The 18283-nt window shown below is 35.6% G+C and overlaps 1 protein-coding gene across 1 annotated transcript in view; it reads left to right on the forward strand.

The window, feature by feature from the left end:
• ALG13 (ALG13 UDP-N-acetylglucosaminyltransferase subunit) overlaps nt 1-18283 on the forward strand; it is a 75685-nt gene that overhangs the window by 11083 nt on the left and 46319 nt on the right. The window contains 6 exon segments of the mRNA XM_032618959.1: nt 8452-8877; nt 8879-9020; nt 9577-9660; nt 11683-11733; nt 12526-12572; nt 13972-14044. Coding sequence (XP_032474850.1) covers nt 8452-8877; nt 8879-9020; nt 9577-9660; nt 11683-11733; nt 12526-12572; nt 13972-14044 — 823 coding nt within the window.

The raw sequence follows: 18283 nt of genomic DNA on the forward strand, positions 1-18283 counted from the left end.
CCAAATTTAGGAGTGAAAACCATTCCTAAATTTTCAGCCTAAGTAATTTTCTGGATTTCAGTTTTTCCATTTGTGAATTAGTAAAACTAGCTTTCCTCATAGGTGATTTCTAAGACATAAAAACAATTGTGTGGCATGTTTGAAAATAAAAAATGTTGAAATAAGACATTTTCTCTTGGTTAGAGTTTTTGTTTTAAGAAGTAGGAATAGGCTTAGAGACATTTTCCTAGAATTCACAGTATATAGTCCTAAATGATACGGAAAGCAAAATCTTCATTGAATTTCATATTTAAATTCATATTCAGTCTCTAGTTGGGGTTGTAGTTAGAGAATTGAAGTTTACTTAGAGGTTTAAGTGCCCGAGTCTTTTCAGTGCATCAAAACAAAGAAAAGAATGTTCTGGTCTTTATTCTCCCTTTCTTCAATCCCCTGTCTGTCTGTAGACAGATTGGACAGTGCAAGTAGCTTAAAAAAAAACAACAGAAAGCAACCTTCAGTATCTCTGTGTCAAGATGATATATTTTTAAAGAATACTGTTTTCCTTTTTTTCTAATCTGTATTAGAATGCTTCAGGTGGAAGTAGGGAAGAGAGGGAAATGAAAGCAAGTGGTTCTTGGTAATGTTTCTTCTGTTTTGCATATCTGAGCAAGGATAACTGCTCTGGGAAATCAGTTCTTTTTCTTTATTGTCTCCTTGAGGAGGTTGAATAGGGCCGTATTGGCCAAATTTTGTTTTGGAACCATTGTATTTTTTTTCCTCATTAACCTTGCTTTGCTAGTTCTGTTTAAATGTTCACTGTGAAAGGAAGTGACAGGTTCTAGTTTCAGAGTGCTGTTAAAACATGTTTTAAAAAAAGTTTACCATTATATTTTTCAGTAATGAAAGACCTTAAAAAGGTTCTGTAGAGTTGCAGAGCAATTGCCCCCATTGCCCCCATGTTATTTGGTACTAAAAATAGTTAAATGATTTAGTATTATGTTTTTAAAAAAATACTAATTGCCTTTTCAGCAGGTTGTTACAAGTCCTTATATACATGTATCTATTGTTAATTTTTTCAGCTTTGTTGAGATATAATTGACATGTAACATTGTTTAACTTGTATATCATGATGATTTGATGTATGTATATAGTGAAAAATGGTTACCACAATAAGTTTAGTTAACATCCATCACCACATATAGTTACAAATTTTGTTACCTTTAAAAACCTAGGTCTGTTTATTTCATTTGATAAGGTAAGATTTATCATTCACTTTTATGTGGGCCATTCAGCCTCACAATTTGCCAGGATGATATGTTAATCCCCCTATAAGCTATTTTTATGGTTAATGTTGATCACAAATTTGATCATCTAAAGGGAGGGCAAATCTGTTACCCACCATTGAATCACAGAGAATCACAGTTCCTTAGACTGGAAGGAGAGCTTAGAGATCATACAGCCCATCTCCTTTATTTTACAGGTAAGGAAACTGATGCAGAGATTAAAGTGGCATAGCTAAGTTCATAATATTCTTTTCACGGTACCATATTGTCTCTTAGAAATTAAAATAACTCAGAAGCATCATTTTTATACATTTACAATTATACATTTGTAACTATACCATATATGTCACAGACAACGTATGCTGTTAAAAAAAAAATTCCCTGCATACACCTTATATAATTGGTTGAAACATGAAGGAGTGTTATCTTAGAATTAAAACTATCAGTATTTATATGTTGTACTTCAAAGAATTTCCCTACTTCATCAGTGAAAGAAGAAATAGGCAATTCCAGTTAAAACAACAAATCCCATTTTCAAGTTGAATTACAGTATGGAAAGTAGTTGTAAAATTAAAGCATGTCAATTTTATGACAGGTCAAATGATAATTACTTTAAATTATTTTTATTTTCTTCCATTTGTTTTATTTTAATCTGTACCCACAGTACTGTGCTTAAAATGTCTTTAAGGCAATTATTTTTCTTCCCATTATTTTCAAGAATTTAGGTGAAATTGTTCTGGTTCTTAACATATTTTTTTCCTTCTTTGACCAAAGAATAATTTCTTAGTGAACCACTTTATTTGGCAGGTAGCAGTTAACAGCAGTCAATACTTAAACACTTATGTGCTACGCGCTTGACATGCAGTATCTTATGTAATTATTCCAACAACCTTAGATTTAGACCACAGAAAAATTCCTGGAGTAACATTTCTCAAACTTTGAAAATTTGAAAGCAGTAGCTGTAGCGCATTAAAAACCATTAGTAACTTGAATGCTAAAGTTACCTGTTTAACTTTGACTTGGCCTTTTCCTAAACCATTTTTCCTCTTACACGGGGAAGACCAGGTCAAAGTTAAGCAGGTAACTTTAGCATTCCTTGACTCCTTCAGTATTGCTAATGGGCATATGAACCTCAAAGACAGGATTATGGTAGGTGGCCTTGAAACTCTCTTCTTAGGAATACTTAATAACTTGTGGAACACCTTGTTCTAGAGCACTGGTTCCCAAAGTGTGGTCCTGGGCTAGCAGCATCAGCATCTCCTGAGAACTTGTTAGAAACGCAAATTCTTGGGACCCACCCCAGACCTGGCTGAATCAGAATTTCTGGGCATGGGGTAATCTTTTTTCAAGCCCTTCACTTAAGAACCAACCACTGTTCTAGAGGTTTGCAGGATTGGAGTAGTTTGCTGTGGAAAAATAGCCAGTTTGGATTTCAATGCAATAGATATTTCAAAGGACACTATTAAATACTATGAAATTGCTTTCTGTTATATACAGGATGAATTCTAGTATTGTCCCACAGGTCTTTTTTAAAAAGTCCTGTTGTACTAATTTGGGGAACATGACTTGTACTTAACCATCTGAGTCCTTGTTCATATCTTTTCTTCTTTAGTATGCAGTTCCTCTTTATAATAATTATGCAAGAATCAGGAGACCATATATAGTTCTAGTTCTAGTACTATTGCCAATTGGATGTGAAAACTTGGGTAAGTCTTATAATAACCGTTTCTTCATCTGTAAAATAAGAGGTCCCTTTTAGCTGTAACATTCTACTTATCATTTATTTTCCCAGTTTATTATGCCAGTCTGTTTCTTGCTCACTTTACTGAATTTTTAATTTTCTTATTTCTTAATACATGTAAATATATAAAATTTTAACTAGTTCTACAAGGCTTATAACAAGAAACAGCAGTTCTATGTCCCATTCCTCCCCATCTCTAATCCTGCTTCCTGTAGGTAACCATATTACATTATTTTATATGTTTCATAAGTGATATTTTTGAACTTGTTTTTTAAATTTAAATATCATCTGTAGACTTCCTACTGTGGAAGAGAGGCTTTATCTCCCTCCTCCCTTGTTTCCACAGTGGGAAGTCTATAGGTGATATTTAAATTTAAAAAACAAAAACAAATTTAGTTTATCAGTTATGGTGAGATCTGTTTTCAGTGTTGACATTATTATGATTCTTTGAGTACAGTATTCACATGTGAGCCATGTAGTAAGTGTTGATTGATTACATTTCTATAAAACTGTTTACCTCATTTCTGTTTTTTCATTTGCTCAGTTTTCTATAGAACTATTCCCAAACTCCCAACAGAGGTGGCCATCTTTCCTAGTATGTTTAAATATGCTAGGTTATCTATGACTTTTATTATTATTTATGTTTTACTATGTCTGTGCTGGAGCTCTCTTTTCTTTTACCTGAACTGGTTGTTCTCTATCTAGTCCTGCTTAAAAGTCTGTCCTCCTGGGATTTCCCCTTTATCCTTATCTTAAAAATTCCTTTTGCTTCTCTTGTGTTGAATCTTCTGTTTCCAGGATTCTATGTGCCCCACCCCCTTTTGTGGTTTAACTTCTTTGTTTTGGTTTCAGATATCCTCCACTAGCTTTCTGACAGTAAGGCACATTTTTTTAAATCTTTCAAGTTTGAAAATGCCTTCTACTCTTCCATCTGATTGATAGCTTGGTGTATAGAGTTCAAGGTTGGAAATAATTTCCCCTCAAATATTGAACTTCATTGTTTTCTAGCTTCTAGTTCTTCTGATGAGAAGTTTATTGCTATTCATATGTGTGATCTTTTGTTTAAGACCTGTTTTTCCTCTCAGAAAGCTTTAGAATGTTGTTATATGCATTGCAGATCATCTTTTTTGCTTTCATTTTTCTGGCTACTTCATGGACCTTTTCAATCTAAATATAGACAGTCATATCCTGCAGTGCTAGAATTTTCCATACATCATCATCATTATTTCTTCCTCTCCGCTTTCTTCATCTCATTTTGGGACTCCTGTTAGTTAGATATTGGCTTTCCTGAATTGATTCTCTAATTTTCTTGTTTTTTCTCTCCAACCTTGTCTGTTTTGTGAGCTCCTCAACTGTAAATTCTGTTCCTTCTACTATTTTTTTATTTATTTTTAAATTTAAATACAGCAAAATTAGGATTTTTCATGTACAATTCTATAAATTTTGACAAATGCATAATCGTGTAACCACCACTACAATCAAGATACAGAACTCTTCCACCACACCCATAAATCTGTTCCTGTCATCCCTTTGTAGTCAACCCTTTCCTACAATGCTAACTACTGGCAGCAACCAATCTGTTTTTCCTTCCTATAGTTTTGTCTTTTCCAGTATGTCATATAAATGCAGTCATACAGTATGTAGCCTTCTGAATCTCTCCTTTTGCTTTGCACAATGCATCTGCAATTCACACATGTTCTTGTATATATCCATAATTCATTATTTTTTATTGTTGAGGAGTATTCTGTTGTATGGATGTACCACAGTTTGTCCATTCACCAGTTGAAGGATGTTTGGATTGTTTCCAGTCTGGGAGGAATCATGATTATGAATAAAGCTACTATAAATATTCATGTACAGGTTTTTGTGTGAACTTAAGTTTTCATTTCTCTTGGATATTTACCCAGAAGTGGGGTTGCTGTGTCATATGGCAACTCTTTTTTATTTTATAAGAATCTGCTAAACTATTTTTCCAGAGTGGCTGTACTATTTTATATTCCTACCAGCAATATACGAGAGTTTCAGTTGCTCTGCATCTTTGTCAACACTTGGTATTGTCATTAAAAAAAAATTATTTTAGTCATTCTAAGATGTATGTAGTAGTATCTCATTAAAGATATACAAGTGACCAATAGGCACGTGAAGAGATGCTCAACATTATTAGCCATCAGGGGAATGCAAAACAAAACCACAACAAGATACCACTTCATACCCACATAGGATGGCTGTAATCTAAGAGATGGACAGTAAGTGTTGATAGGATGTGAATCGGGAACCCTCATACACTACTGATGAGAATGAAAATAGTGCAGCTGCTGTGGAAAGTGGTGACAGTTCCTCAAATGGTTAAACATAGAGTTACCATATGATCCAGCAACTCCATTCCTGGGTATTACCCCAGAGAATAGAAATGTCCAAATGAAAACTTGGACATGAATGTTTATAACAGCCTTAGTCATGATAGTCAAAAAGTGGAAACAACCCAAATGTCTGTCAACTGATGAATGGATAAATAAAATCTGCCTTAACTATACAAAGGATTGAAATACTGATACATAGGTGCTCCTTGAAAACATCATGCTAAGTGAAAGAAGTCAGTTACACAGAACTGTATATTGTATTCCATTTATTTGAAGTGTGCGGAATAGGCAAATATGTAGAGACAGAAAGTAAATTGGTGGTTGCATGGAGTTGGTGGGGATAGGAGGATTGGAGGCTGATGGTTGTGGGATGTGGGGTTTCATTTTGGGGTAATGTAAAACTGTGATGGATATACAACTGTAAATATACCAAAAAACCATTGAAATTCACCTTTTAAGTGAGTGAATTGTATGGTATGTGAACTATGTTATAAAGCTATTAAAAGATCACCAGTTTTAAGTGTACAGTTCAGTAATTCTTAGTGATTATGCAAAGTTGTGCAAACGTCAGCACGAAAGAGTTTTATAACATTTTTATCCATCAAAAAGATCCTTTGTGCCTGTTTGCATTTAGTACCTATTCCCATCTCAACCCTAGGCAACCACTAACCTGCTTTCTTGCTCTGTAGATTTGTTCTTTTGGTATATTTCATATAGATGGAATCATATCTTTTGGAATCATGCCCCTTTTGCATCTGGCTGCTTTTACTTAGGATCCAGTTTCTCCACGTCCTTGCTAACACTTGTTATTGTCTGTACTATTTATCATAGCCACCCTAGGAGGTGTGTAGTGATGTCTCATTGTGGTTTTTTTTTTTTTTTTTTTGTGGTACGCGGGCCTCTCACTGTTGTGGCCTCTCCCGTTGCGGAGCACAGGCTCCGGACGCGCAGGCCCAGCGGCCATGGCTCACGGGCCCAGCCGCTCCGTGGCATGTGGGATCTTCCCAGATGAGGGCACGAACCCGTATACCCTGCATCGGCAGGCGGATGCTCAACCACTGCGCCACCAGGGAAGCCCTCATTGTGATTTTAATTTGCATTTTCCTAATGACATTAAACACCACCTTATGTGCTTATTAGGTGCTCCTATATCTTTGGTGAAATGTGTAGTCAGATCTTTGCCCATTTTTAAATTGTATTGTTCTGTTCTTATTGTTGACTTTTGAGTTCTTTTATATATTTTTGATACAAAGTTTTTTTGTCAGACATGTATCTTCCAGTCTGTGGCTTGTGTTTTCACTCTCCTAATAATGTCATTTGCAGAGCAAAAGTTCTGAATTTTGATAAAGTCCAATTAATCAATTTTTCTTTTATTATATCATACCTAAGTTCTCTTTTCCCAACTCAAGGTCTTGAAGATTTTCTCCTATGCTTTCATCTAAAAGTTTTGAAGTTTTGTTCTACGTTTAGATCTTTGATCCATTTTGAGTTAATTATTGTAGAAGATGTGAGGTATAGGTTGAGGATCATTGTTCTTATTTTGCATATGGATGTCAGGTGTTCCAGCAGCATTTGATAAAAACACTATCTTTTCTCTATTGAGCTGCTCCTGCACCTTTGCCAAAAATCAATTGACTGAATTTGTATGGGTCTCTTTCGGTGTTTTCTTTGTGTTTACTTTCCCTTTCCTCTATCTCTCTTTGTCTTCCTGCCTCTAATTTTTCTTCTCTTTGTTTCCTGCTCTTTCACCTATTTTCTGATTCTCTCTCCCTCTCCCAGTTTTCCCTTCTTCTATTCCCTGTTTCAAAATGAAGTGTATGGGTTAATATTGATTGAAGCTTTATATACCATATTTTTAGTATAAATAGCAATAAATATGAAGAATTTGTATTTTTCTCTACAAGTAAAAAATGCCAAAAATGAATTAACTTTTTCGCTATAATTCAGTTTTTCTCAGTGAATTTATGGTCTTAAAGAAAGATGGTGATCCCTCTTCCCAAACCATGTTTCAGAACTTCTGCACCAGTGTTTTGGTTTCTTTGAAAAATAAATTAGTCAAGGTAATTTCAAATTGGCATGCTAAAGAAAGTCAAGAGTTTATTTTTTCTACCATGCTTTTATTTCATTCCTAAATTGTAAAATTGATTATTGATCCTTTTCCTGTTGGAGGCAGTCATGATTACTACTGGAGCCACAGATACCAGAAAAACAATTCTGAAAGCAGCTTAATTTTGCAGCTTCTCCAAAGCCAGCTTTAGATCTATTTATTTCTTAAAACACTTAGAAAAAGTAAGAACGGAATTGGATTTTGGCATTTAAATAACACTTGACAGTGGAATCAAGTAATACAAGTGACCAGTGCTGTTTTTGAACCTTACAAAAAGTACAGTCGTATTTACTTTGGTTTTCTCAGAATTAAGAGCAGTTTTTCCAGAAAAGTGCCCTAAACATTGAAACATGCCTCTCATGTCCAACACCTCTAGTGTGATGCCACAGCATTTTAAATGTAGCCTATTAGCAAGTTTGTGGGTAAGATATTTCTTCCATTAAGCTTCATTTTAAATTTCCATTGTTTGCATTTTCAGAGAAAGACACTTTTTGCAATTTGTCTTTCTGTAAATGTTGTATGGTAGTTTGGAGACATTAGTCAAGAATTGTATCAGTGTTTTCTAGCATAACTAATGGATTTAATTTCTGTGGTCCCAGCAGAGGGTTATTATTATTTAGGAGAAATAAATGAGATTACTTAAACATCATACCTGAAATATCCAGATAACTTGCTTTGGCCCTTTACTTTGCTTGAACTGTGACCTCTGCCCTTTTAGATCAAGGGAGTCCCCCTCTCCCCCCCATTTTCTTTGTTTCTTAAGATAGTCTTAACACAAAAGCTTACTTAGTTAATTATGTTCAGATTTGTTTTTCCTCTCATCTACGTGAAACTGTGATGGGAGCAGGGAACTTGGGCAGAGACTGGTTGAAAATTCGGGCAGAGATCTTAAAGCAACGTAATGCGGGTTGGGCTGCATCCTACACACCTGAGCCTTATTGCAGTCCCTTTGCAACCTCGTGCAGCAGTTGCCTTGAGTTAAGCTGCAGACTCGGCTTCCTTTTGGTCCCGAAGCTCAGCTGCTTGCGCATACTTCTCTCAACCTTGGGCTGGTTGGGTTAATCCCACCCTTCCCCAACGAGGTAGCTCTGCAAGTTCCTTCTCGCTCCCACGTCTCCTCAAGTCAAGTTCTCTATTCCTGGGAGCATCGGCTCTTCCTCTTCTTTTCACAGGGTCCCGACTTATCCTGGGCCAGCCCTTTGCTTCTCCTGCTCCTGAGAAGTGCCAAGATTGTGCAGCGCTGACTCCAACTGCCTTCTCGTGCCTAGACTTTGGGCTGCTTTCTGGATACCTGCATAAGCAAGCCCTGTCACTGCTACCCATTCCTACCTGCACCCTTCTTTTTCTTTTTCCTTCTTGCCACACCTGTGTTACTTTCTCCCCCTCCCCAACTCCACCCCCTGTGCACAATGCATAAAGGATGGAAAAAGTACTGCGGCCAGAAGTCTCTGAATGAGGCATCAATGGATGAATACTTAGGCAGCTTAGGGCTGTTTCGAAAGCTGACTGCCAAGGATGCCTCTTGCCTCTTTCGGGCTATTTCGGAGCAGGTAAAAGGAAAACATACATCTTCTCTATGCTGAGTTTTTGGAGTTTGAGATTTGGCACAGTTCTGTAGCTAGAAGACCTGTAGCCCACCCAAACAAAACAAAACAGAAATTCCCTTTTCCCTATTTAAAACATCAGGGTCTCTCTACTTATTAGCTTGGTGCATGCCTTTGCTGATTAGTTCAAATATATTGCTGTGCCTTTGCTATCTTCTCTGTTTTCTAAATGCCACTTTGGAATGTAAGAGGTAAAGTAATGGGGTTAAAGAAAACTTTGAAATGTATCTTGATCCTTTATAAGCAGCACCTTCTTCCTCTAAATTTTATGCCTAAGGAAAAATTTATAATAGTAGAAAGGGGGGGCATGACAGAATCATACCTCTTCTGTATCGCTAAAGATGACAAAAACAGATTTTAATAAGATCAGGACTTAATTTCCCAGTTTCCTACATATGTTCTGAATAAGGGGAGGACTTGAGTGTCCAGTTCATAGTCTTAACTTAGAAGCTTCTGTTTCAAATAACTGCTGACAGTGAGCTGGTCTTTCTCTTCTTTTTAGTTGTTTTGCAGCCAGGTCCATCACTTGGAAATCAGGAAGGCTTGTGTCTCATATATGAGAGAAAATCAACAAACTTTTGAGTCTGTAAGTAGAATACATACCCAAGGGAGAGTTGCTCATAGAATATGTAGCAGGTAGGAAATGAATTTTGAGTACCTACGTATGAATATTATATCCCGCAATCTCCTCTCAATAGCAAGTATTTAATTTTCAGTTGGCTTCCTTCCTCCTAGCTAGTAGCATGCTTCTGAATCTCCTCCCAGAATTAGATTGTTTTGTACTTTAATTAAAAATTAAGAAAGTTAATCTTTATCCTTCCCACTATTTATTCCCCCCCACACCCAAAAAGTGACTGTTATCCATATCACAGTTTTCTTAAACAAGTAATCAGTTCACAAGGGGTTTGGCTATGTTAATATTTTTAAATGTGTATTTTTAAATTTGTATAAATGGGAACCCCTTGTGTTCTTTCTTAATTCTGTATACAGTGATCGTCAGCCAGTCAACTTGAAGAATCTTGTAAAACTTAACTCTAAGGAAACAACTTATTCCTGAACATGTCTTTTTCATGTGACAAACTGGTAATTGGAGCTCTGCCACTAATTAACTTTAAAACAACTTTTAGAAGGCATCTTCGTATACGTTGAAGTATTTGAATTCTTGTTAACAAAACAAGGTTTTATCAAGGTCTCATTTGAAGTGCGCCCTTTCCTGTGGCTGTTGTTTTTTTGTTGTTTTTTTTTTGTTTTTGTTTAAACATTCCTAGCCCTTCCAGTACTATTTGTTCTCCTGACTATATTATGGGTATTTGCCTGCTGTTCGAGGTTTACTCTTAATTTTCTCAACAGGTTTCTGTGAATTTTAAAAGTATATGAAGCCTTCTTGATTTTAAAGCTTATTACCTTGAAGTTAGTTAGCGGTCAGCACACCTGGGGAAAGGCTTGTTTGTGAAATTACTTCAGATGCAAGACCATGGTGTAAAGCAGTGCATCTCAAATATTTTTGTGCATACAGATCACCTGGGGATCTTGTTAAAAAAACAATTCTGATTCACTAGATCTGAGCTGGGGCCCCAGATTTCAGCAGTTAAATTCCTGAGTGATGCTTGCTGTTTGTTGTTCAAGGACCACATTTTGAGTAACAAAGATGTCTGTAAAATTTTAAAACCACGTGGATGAATCTCAGATTAATTATGCAGAGTGAAGGAAGCCAGATCTCCCCAAAAAAGTATATACTGTATGATTTCCTTTATATAAAACTCTAGAAAATACAAGTCAATCTGTAGTGACAGAAAGCAGGTCAGTGGTTGCTTGGGGGTTAGTGAAGTTATAGAGGGGCACAAGGAAACTTACGGGGGTGATGGATATATTCACTATCACGATTGTCATGATTGTTTCATGGGTGCGTACGTAAGTCAACTTACTTGTGCTATTTAAATATGTGTGCTTATTGTATGTCAGTTATGCCTCAAAACTGTTTAAAAAGGGAACTGAGAAAAATTAACATGGTTTTTTAAGTCTAGTGATATACATGCATGGAACTAAATGTATATTATATTTCCTGAGTTTAATTTTTATTGAGGTGTATTTTACATATCATAAAATTCACCATTTTAAGTTTAGTGTTTTAAGTTTTGGCAATAATATAGTCAAGCAACTGCCACTGCAGTCAAGATACAAAATATTTCCATCACCCAGAAAGTTCCCTTGTTGCCTGTGCTTTGTTTGAAACTAGTGAAATTCCTTTTAAAGTTCCTCAGTTTAACTTTGTAAATGCATGTTTGCTGTCAAATTTGAAATCCTTATAATTATCGTGCTTGCTTGATTTATGAAAATTGTCGTTACTTAAGTTGGCATTTCAAAAGAAACTCCAAAGGCATACTGTTTGATGAAATGCACTGGTATGTGGATAAGCCAGGACCAGTTCCTGAGATAGTCTTATAGTCCAGCTTTTCTCCACTCACCTTTTGTGTATGTACAAATCTTCATGAGGTGCTGTGCAAAGTAGTCATTTAATACCATAATTGTTCAGCTGAACAACAGCAATATAATCAGATTTCAGTAATGCTATGTATTTGGTTAAGTCAAGTTTGTTTTATTTTTGAAGTATGTGGAGGGATCTTTTGAGAAATACCTGGAACGGTTGGGAGATCCCAAGGTAAGATCAAATATGGGGGGTTAATCTTTTCAGAGTATTTGGAATAGTAGCCTAAATATCATTCAGCTGTGTCACTTTAGCTAGGCCCAGTCTATTTTCTTAAGTAGCCAGCTGTGTTGAATCAAATAGTTCTTGCAAAAGTTTAGAGGCTGGGAATTGACCTGTTGTTTTGTGTTGAATATTGAAAATTGTGTGTTAACAATTTTATCATCTATAGACTAGTGAAAGAGTATACACTACTTGGGAACAGGACTAACCCAAGCCTTTTCACTTTAATGGGGGAGGGGGTGGCAATGAATGTTACTAGGAGGTCATTACTTTTTTTATTAAACAATTCCCCTGATTTGTAGTTATCCTTCTTTTATGTGGGAGTAAGATTCCTAAACATATTAAAAATAATTTTATGTGATTAAATTAATTCCATAGTTCTGGACTTAACACATTTACTAAATACCCTGCTAACTTCGTATTCTTACACTAATTACATTTTTATTGTGTCTTTTAAATCTCCCATATTCCTGTCCTTGTTACTTAATAGCTAACTAAGAAGATCTTTAGGTCCAATTTTTTCTCAGAATAAGTTTATGTTAATAAGTAACTATCACAGTATCCCAAGCCTCAAAGCAAGTTATAGTGTGTTGTACAAATTCTTCACCTACAACAGTGCTAAGCATCTAAAAAAACAAGTGTTGAACTTGCAAAAACTTTTACCTCCTAGATACAGAATGCTTTTAAAAACTTTATGCTAGATACAGAATGCTTTTAAAAACTTTATGCACCGTTTATGTTTAGGAAAGTGCTGGCCATCTGGAAATAAGAGCTCTTTCTCTAATTTATAAGTAAGTTGGATCTCTTTTTTTTTTAAGAGAGAGAAAGTGTGTGTGTGTGTGTGTGTGTAAGGTTTCTAATAAAGTCCCTTTAGGATTGGGAATATTTGAGATTTGATGTATTGATAGTCAAATGAAGTGGTCTAAGCAAAGTCAATGGCGTAATTTTAGGGTGGAGAACTTCTACATTTGTGTCCGTTTGAATGGAAGAATAAAGGGCTTTAAGAACTGCTAGTACTATTCCTGTAGAAAGTCGGAATACTTATCTTAGAATTTTTGTGTATTTAACTTTGTGCCTTTTGTGCACGTGTGCTCATTGGGGCAATATCACTTCCAAGAGAGTAGAAATTGTTTCCTGAGGACAACAAATATTAGATATTACATTGGTTTATGATCCTTCAAAGGGTCACAGTATGAAAACAGATATACGGTATATCTGTAGTACTAAAATTTTATAGGGAAATTAAGAAACGTATTTTTTTAAAAGGCTCTTTAGAGAGGCAGTAATGGTGGAAAAATTTGAAAAACACTGCTCTACTGCTTTGGAAGTTCTGTTTTGGTCTTTAAAACTGCGAAAGTGGCATTTCTGAAAGCTGTAGGTTATATAATGTGGGTTAGAGGCTAGTGGGGATCTTGTTCATTTAAGGAGTTGGATCTGTAGACTCCTTCACAGTTCTTAGGATGGTGAGATAGCATATACCTTGATAGAATCAGAACCCTCTTGTATGGGGACTTGTTCAAGTTACTGTTTTGCAGTCTGCTCATCCCTCACTAAATCCAGCAAGAAGTAGTACAGAAGAGGCATCGAGCAGGCAGCTAATCAGTTGTTGCTTTTAAATCAGGGACAACCTTTTAAATTGGCCTGCTTTTTGTTATTTTGTATGGCTCTTGGCTAAGCTTTTTAAAAATTTTTAAATGGTTAAAAACATCAAAAGAATAATATTTCATGACATATGAAAATTATATGAAATTCAATTTCAGTGTCCATAAATAAAGCTTTCACGTACATTTGTTTATGCATTGTCTATGGCTGCTTTCAGGCTACAAAGTCAAAGTTGAGCAGATCATATGGCCTGCAAAAACCATATGTTTGTTATCTGGTCTTTTACCAAGAAAAATTTGCCAACACCTGCTTTAAATAAATGGGAGCCTCCAAAACGTACATTCATACAATTGGCAATTTATCTTCTTTATTCCTCCTTTCCTCAAATTAAGATACATTTTTAAAATGCATAGGACTTTAGGGACAGTTAGCTGTCTATGTTGAATTAATATTTATCCTCTTAAACATTTAGGTTATTTTAGATGAATAAGGTAGGCAGTTTAAAAGCACAAATCTTTGTTCTTATAACTATTTCTTGCATATACTAAATTATCTCTTCTCATCCATCTTTGTTTTCTACCCATGTAGTCGGGATTTCATTCTTTATCGCTATCCTGGCAGGCCTCCAACTCATGTCACAGATAATGGCTATGAAGACAAGGTAAGAAGATAAGTGAATGTTTACTAAAATAAAAAATTGAATGATGCTGCCAGCTTATCATTAAGAAATCATCCTTTTAAACCTAATTAATGAAAAAATAAGCACAGTCTACAAGCCAAGCTTTTCTACAACTAGCCTTTTCCTCTCCAGTTAGTCAGCCTAAGTATTGTTAGCTATCTTTCTGAACAAACTTGAGCTTGTCACTCCTCTGTAATAGGAAAAAAAACACCCAAAACCCTAATTGACTCTCCATTGACTAGAAGATAAGGATCAAACTCTGAAGCTAGACATTCAGTAACCTAAAGGGTCCCAAACCTTCTTTCCAGCTTCATTGTCCTTCAACCTTAGTACATCATGTGTCCAGAGAGTCCAACTTTCATGCTCTTTTCCTTTGTATCTCAAATGTTAATTCCTTTGAAACTTTACCACCTCCCCTGGAGTTATTTCCTCCCTTTTTGTTCCCCTAGCATCACCCAGGTAAGTATAGTGTTTATCACCTTGTATATGTTTTCATGTCTGTTTCTCTCATTAGTCTGAAAGTTTCTTAAGTGCAGGGACAGTGTGCTACTACTGTCTAGTAAGGTGCTTGGAAAATAGTAGGAGGTTGTTTAGTTGGTTGAGAACTCTCAGCAGGTAAACAGATTGTTTTTTAGCATACAGTTTTTCTTCCAAAAAGTTTTTAAGAAAAGCCTTCTATCCAGATGATTTGATTAGTGAATGTAGATTACACAGTATTTGAGTTTTGTCTTGTTTCATACCATGGAGCAAAATTCAGGCAGCATTTTGATGGTAAGATAAGACTAGATACTGGTAGAACTGTTAGAATATTACAGTAATCTAGACAGAAGGCCTGAACTAGGCAAGTGGCATTAGGGATAGAAAAGACTGAATAGGATGCAAGAGATAACTTAGAACGTAAGTATAAATTGGGGCATGTTAATTATTTTACTGATGGTACTGCCAATTTGTTCAGTAAACATTAAGCCCCTGTAGTGCACCAGGCAGTTTACTAGGTTTTGGGGATACCACAATGAATACAGCAAAATCCTTGCCCTCTAAGGGCTCAAGAGGCTATGAAGACAGACATGTAAATAACTACAGTGAAGTGATATGTCTTATAATACAACTATATGCAAAGAGCATATAAGAAAAAGCCCTTCACTGTGCTTTAGGGAGTTTAGAAAGTTTCATGGTGGTTGTGACATTTAAGTGGAGTATTAAAATAAAATGAGTCTAACAAGTATAAAGGGCAGTCTCTTCAGAGGAAACACTATATGCAAAGGCATAGAAGCAAGAGACCCTTTGAGGCCAAGTAGCTGGATGGGGGGAAGACAGTGCTGAAAAGATAGGCTAGAGGGATGTAGTAGACTGTGCCAATAATTTGGCTTTTCATTGTACAGGATAGTCAATTGAAGCTTTTTTCCAATATTTTATTATGAAGGTTTTTCAAACATACAGAAAAGCTAAAAGAATTTTACATTGAGCATCCATAAGCCCACCACTTAGTCCACTGCTAATATTTAATATCCTTGTTTTGTCACATATCTAACCACCCCTCTATCCATTCATCAGTCCATCTTAAGTTTTGATGTCTTTCAAAGTAAATTCAGACATTAGTATAATTGTCCCTAAACACTCAATTCAGAGTTTTTAAGTAAAGGTGTGACATAATCAGACTTGTTTGAGGAAGAGGCGTGTTCGCTGTTGTGTTTTAGCAACTGTACACAGCATTGTCTGAGATGAGATTTAGACAGTTAGATCTTTACCAGGAACCTTTAAACCTGCAGTTAATTTTTTTCTCCAACATTTTATTCTGAAAATTTTCATACAGAGAGAAATTATAAGATTTGTATAGTGAACATCCATATTCCTACCACCTAGTTCCTATAATTATACAGCTCTGTTTTCAAATGAGTCTTATACATTTTACAGAGATATTTTTGAACTAATTAAGGGGAAAACATCACCCATTGGGAACCATAAGAATACAAAAGTGTAAGACCTTTTTAGTGTGTGCAGCCATGAGAATATCATGTGTAAGTCTCATCCATACATATATATAGAGCTAACACTTAACAGCAGTTGGGTATTTGCATTGCACAGGATGCTGTATATATGTCTGATTTGGGAATGTACAAAGGGAATGTTAGTTTATCTTGAAATTTAAGTATGGAAGAGCCAGGTGGCAGCAGGGTACTTTTGTTGTGTGACACCTTGCTTTGCCTAAAACTTAGTTGCTGTATCAGTTCAGGCTCCTAAGATTTATATTTGAATTGTTTGTATTTTCAAAAATGACTTTATTAAAAGCAGTGAACATTATTAATAAGCTTTGCATAAAATATATTTTAGAGCACATTTTTGAAGAAATAAATACCTAATGTTCACCCTAGTACCTTTCACCTTTTTAGCTGACTTAATTCTGCATTTTACATAGTTATCCAGTGTCAAAGTGAATGCTGCTGGAAACTAGCCATTTTCACTCAGCCAATTTGTTCTATCTAGAAAGAATAGAAAAACACTATATTTAAAACAAAATGAAACGTGTATCTGGAAATGTAGAGTGAAAAGTCAAGTTTCTGTTCATGCTTTTCAATCTCATGTGCTTCAAAGTAACAGCTATTAAGTTTGGGTGGGTATCCCAATTTCATTCTCTATGTATTTATTCATTTATTAGCTTTTATGTAGATGGGCTCATACTTAACATTCTGTCACTTGTTCTTTTCAGATATTTATCCCCATCAGTAATCTAGATCTGCCTCATTTTTAACTAGTTTACTGCCATTACATCCCACCTTCCCACCCCCAACAAACACACCACCCACAAGTATGTATGAGAAAATTATTATTTTATGTTGAGATACCACCAGGAACATAAAAGCCATCATGCTTAGTTTTGCCTCTTCCAATCAAAATAGAACTTCTTGCCACTTCAATAGAGAAATTGTATACTCATCTTTGTTTTCTTTCCTGCTTATTTAGTCATCAGTTCTGGTTAGCTGGGTTCCTTTAACTAATCCTTACTAACTGCCTCTGGTTATTAACCTTCCTTTGTTGGAGTTCCCAGTTCTTCTAGTCCAAAGTACAAAAGGCTTCTCAGCTCAAAATCTGCTCACTGTTCTTTTAGATTAATGAACTCCTCTTAAATGCAAATACCCCTTGGGGGTGGGTGAAACTTTGCAACTTAAACTTTATTGTGGGTTACTTTAGCTTGATACTCCCTCAGTACTTTGAAATGGATTATACTGATAGAGTTGTGATTGCAAAAAAAGACTAGGGAAGAATAATAGACCTGCGGTCAGAGAACTTGTTCATTGGGAGAAGTTAGCCCAGGGTAGTGTAGGAAAGTAGAAAAAAGAGTGCTTAGGATAATTTTCTGCCAAGGAAACTTGGTGGCACTATCCTCTCATAGATCACAGAGAATTGTCTTTAGTACCTCAGGTTGTTTCCAGAGATGGCTTCAAAATGAAATAGACTTAATCACTAGGGATTACATCCTTTACACAAGACAGAGGTTTTTGAAGAAAAATTCAAAAAGGTTTTGGACCTGTTATATAAACAGATTTCATCACATGGAGCCAGGAAGCATTTTTACTGAAATAATTTGGTTAGTAAGCCTCACCTCTGAATGTTGTTTGAGAAAACTAGATATTGAAGGAATCAGCTAAGAGATTAACTCATTTTATAGCCATCTCAGTGCCTCAATTCTTTAAGGAAGGCTCCTATATAGCATATTGATATATTGCTATTCAATATAGTGGATAACATTTTGAATAAATTGAATGAAATTCCTCCCCCCATAGTCTAATTTGGGGTATTTGACCTGTTTTCTCCATTTTTAGAAGTTCAGCTGGGTCGTTTGACTTCTGTTAGGCTTCCTATTCTATTTGCTCAGTTTGTAAAAGTTCCCATCTTTTGCAAATTCGTAAATCGGGACTTGTTTGGTATATTATCAGGAATGTGATTGAGGCTCACAGTGTTGCCTTAGCAGTGATTTTAATCTTGACATTTAAAAGTCACTGTCTTACCTCCGTTAGCATGATAATCTCTAGGTCCATTCATGTTGCTGCAAATGGCATTATTTCATTCTTTTTTTATGGCTGAGTAATATTCCATTGTATATATGTACCACATCTTTTTGGAAGTCAACCACATACAAAGATGGTAAGAAGGTTAAAAGACAAAAGTAGTAAAATATCTATATCCACAATAAGCATTAAGGGATACACAAAAAAGATGTAA

The sequence above is a fragment of the Phocoena sinus genome, chromosome X (assembly GCF_008692025.1).
Source record: "Phocoena sinus isolate mPhoSin1 chromosome X, mPhoSin1.pri, whole genome shotgun sequence".
Classification (NCBI taxonomy): Eukaryota; Metazoa; Chordata; class Mammalia; order Artiodactyla; family Phocoenidae; genus Phocoena; species Phocoena sinus.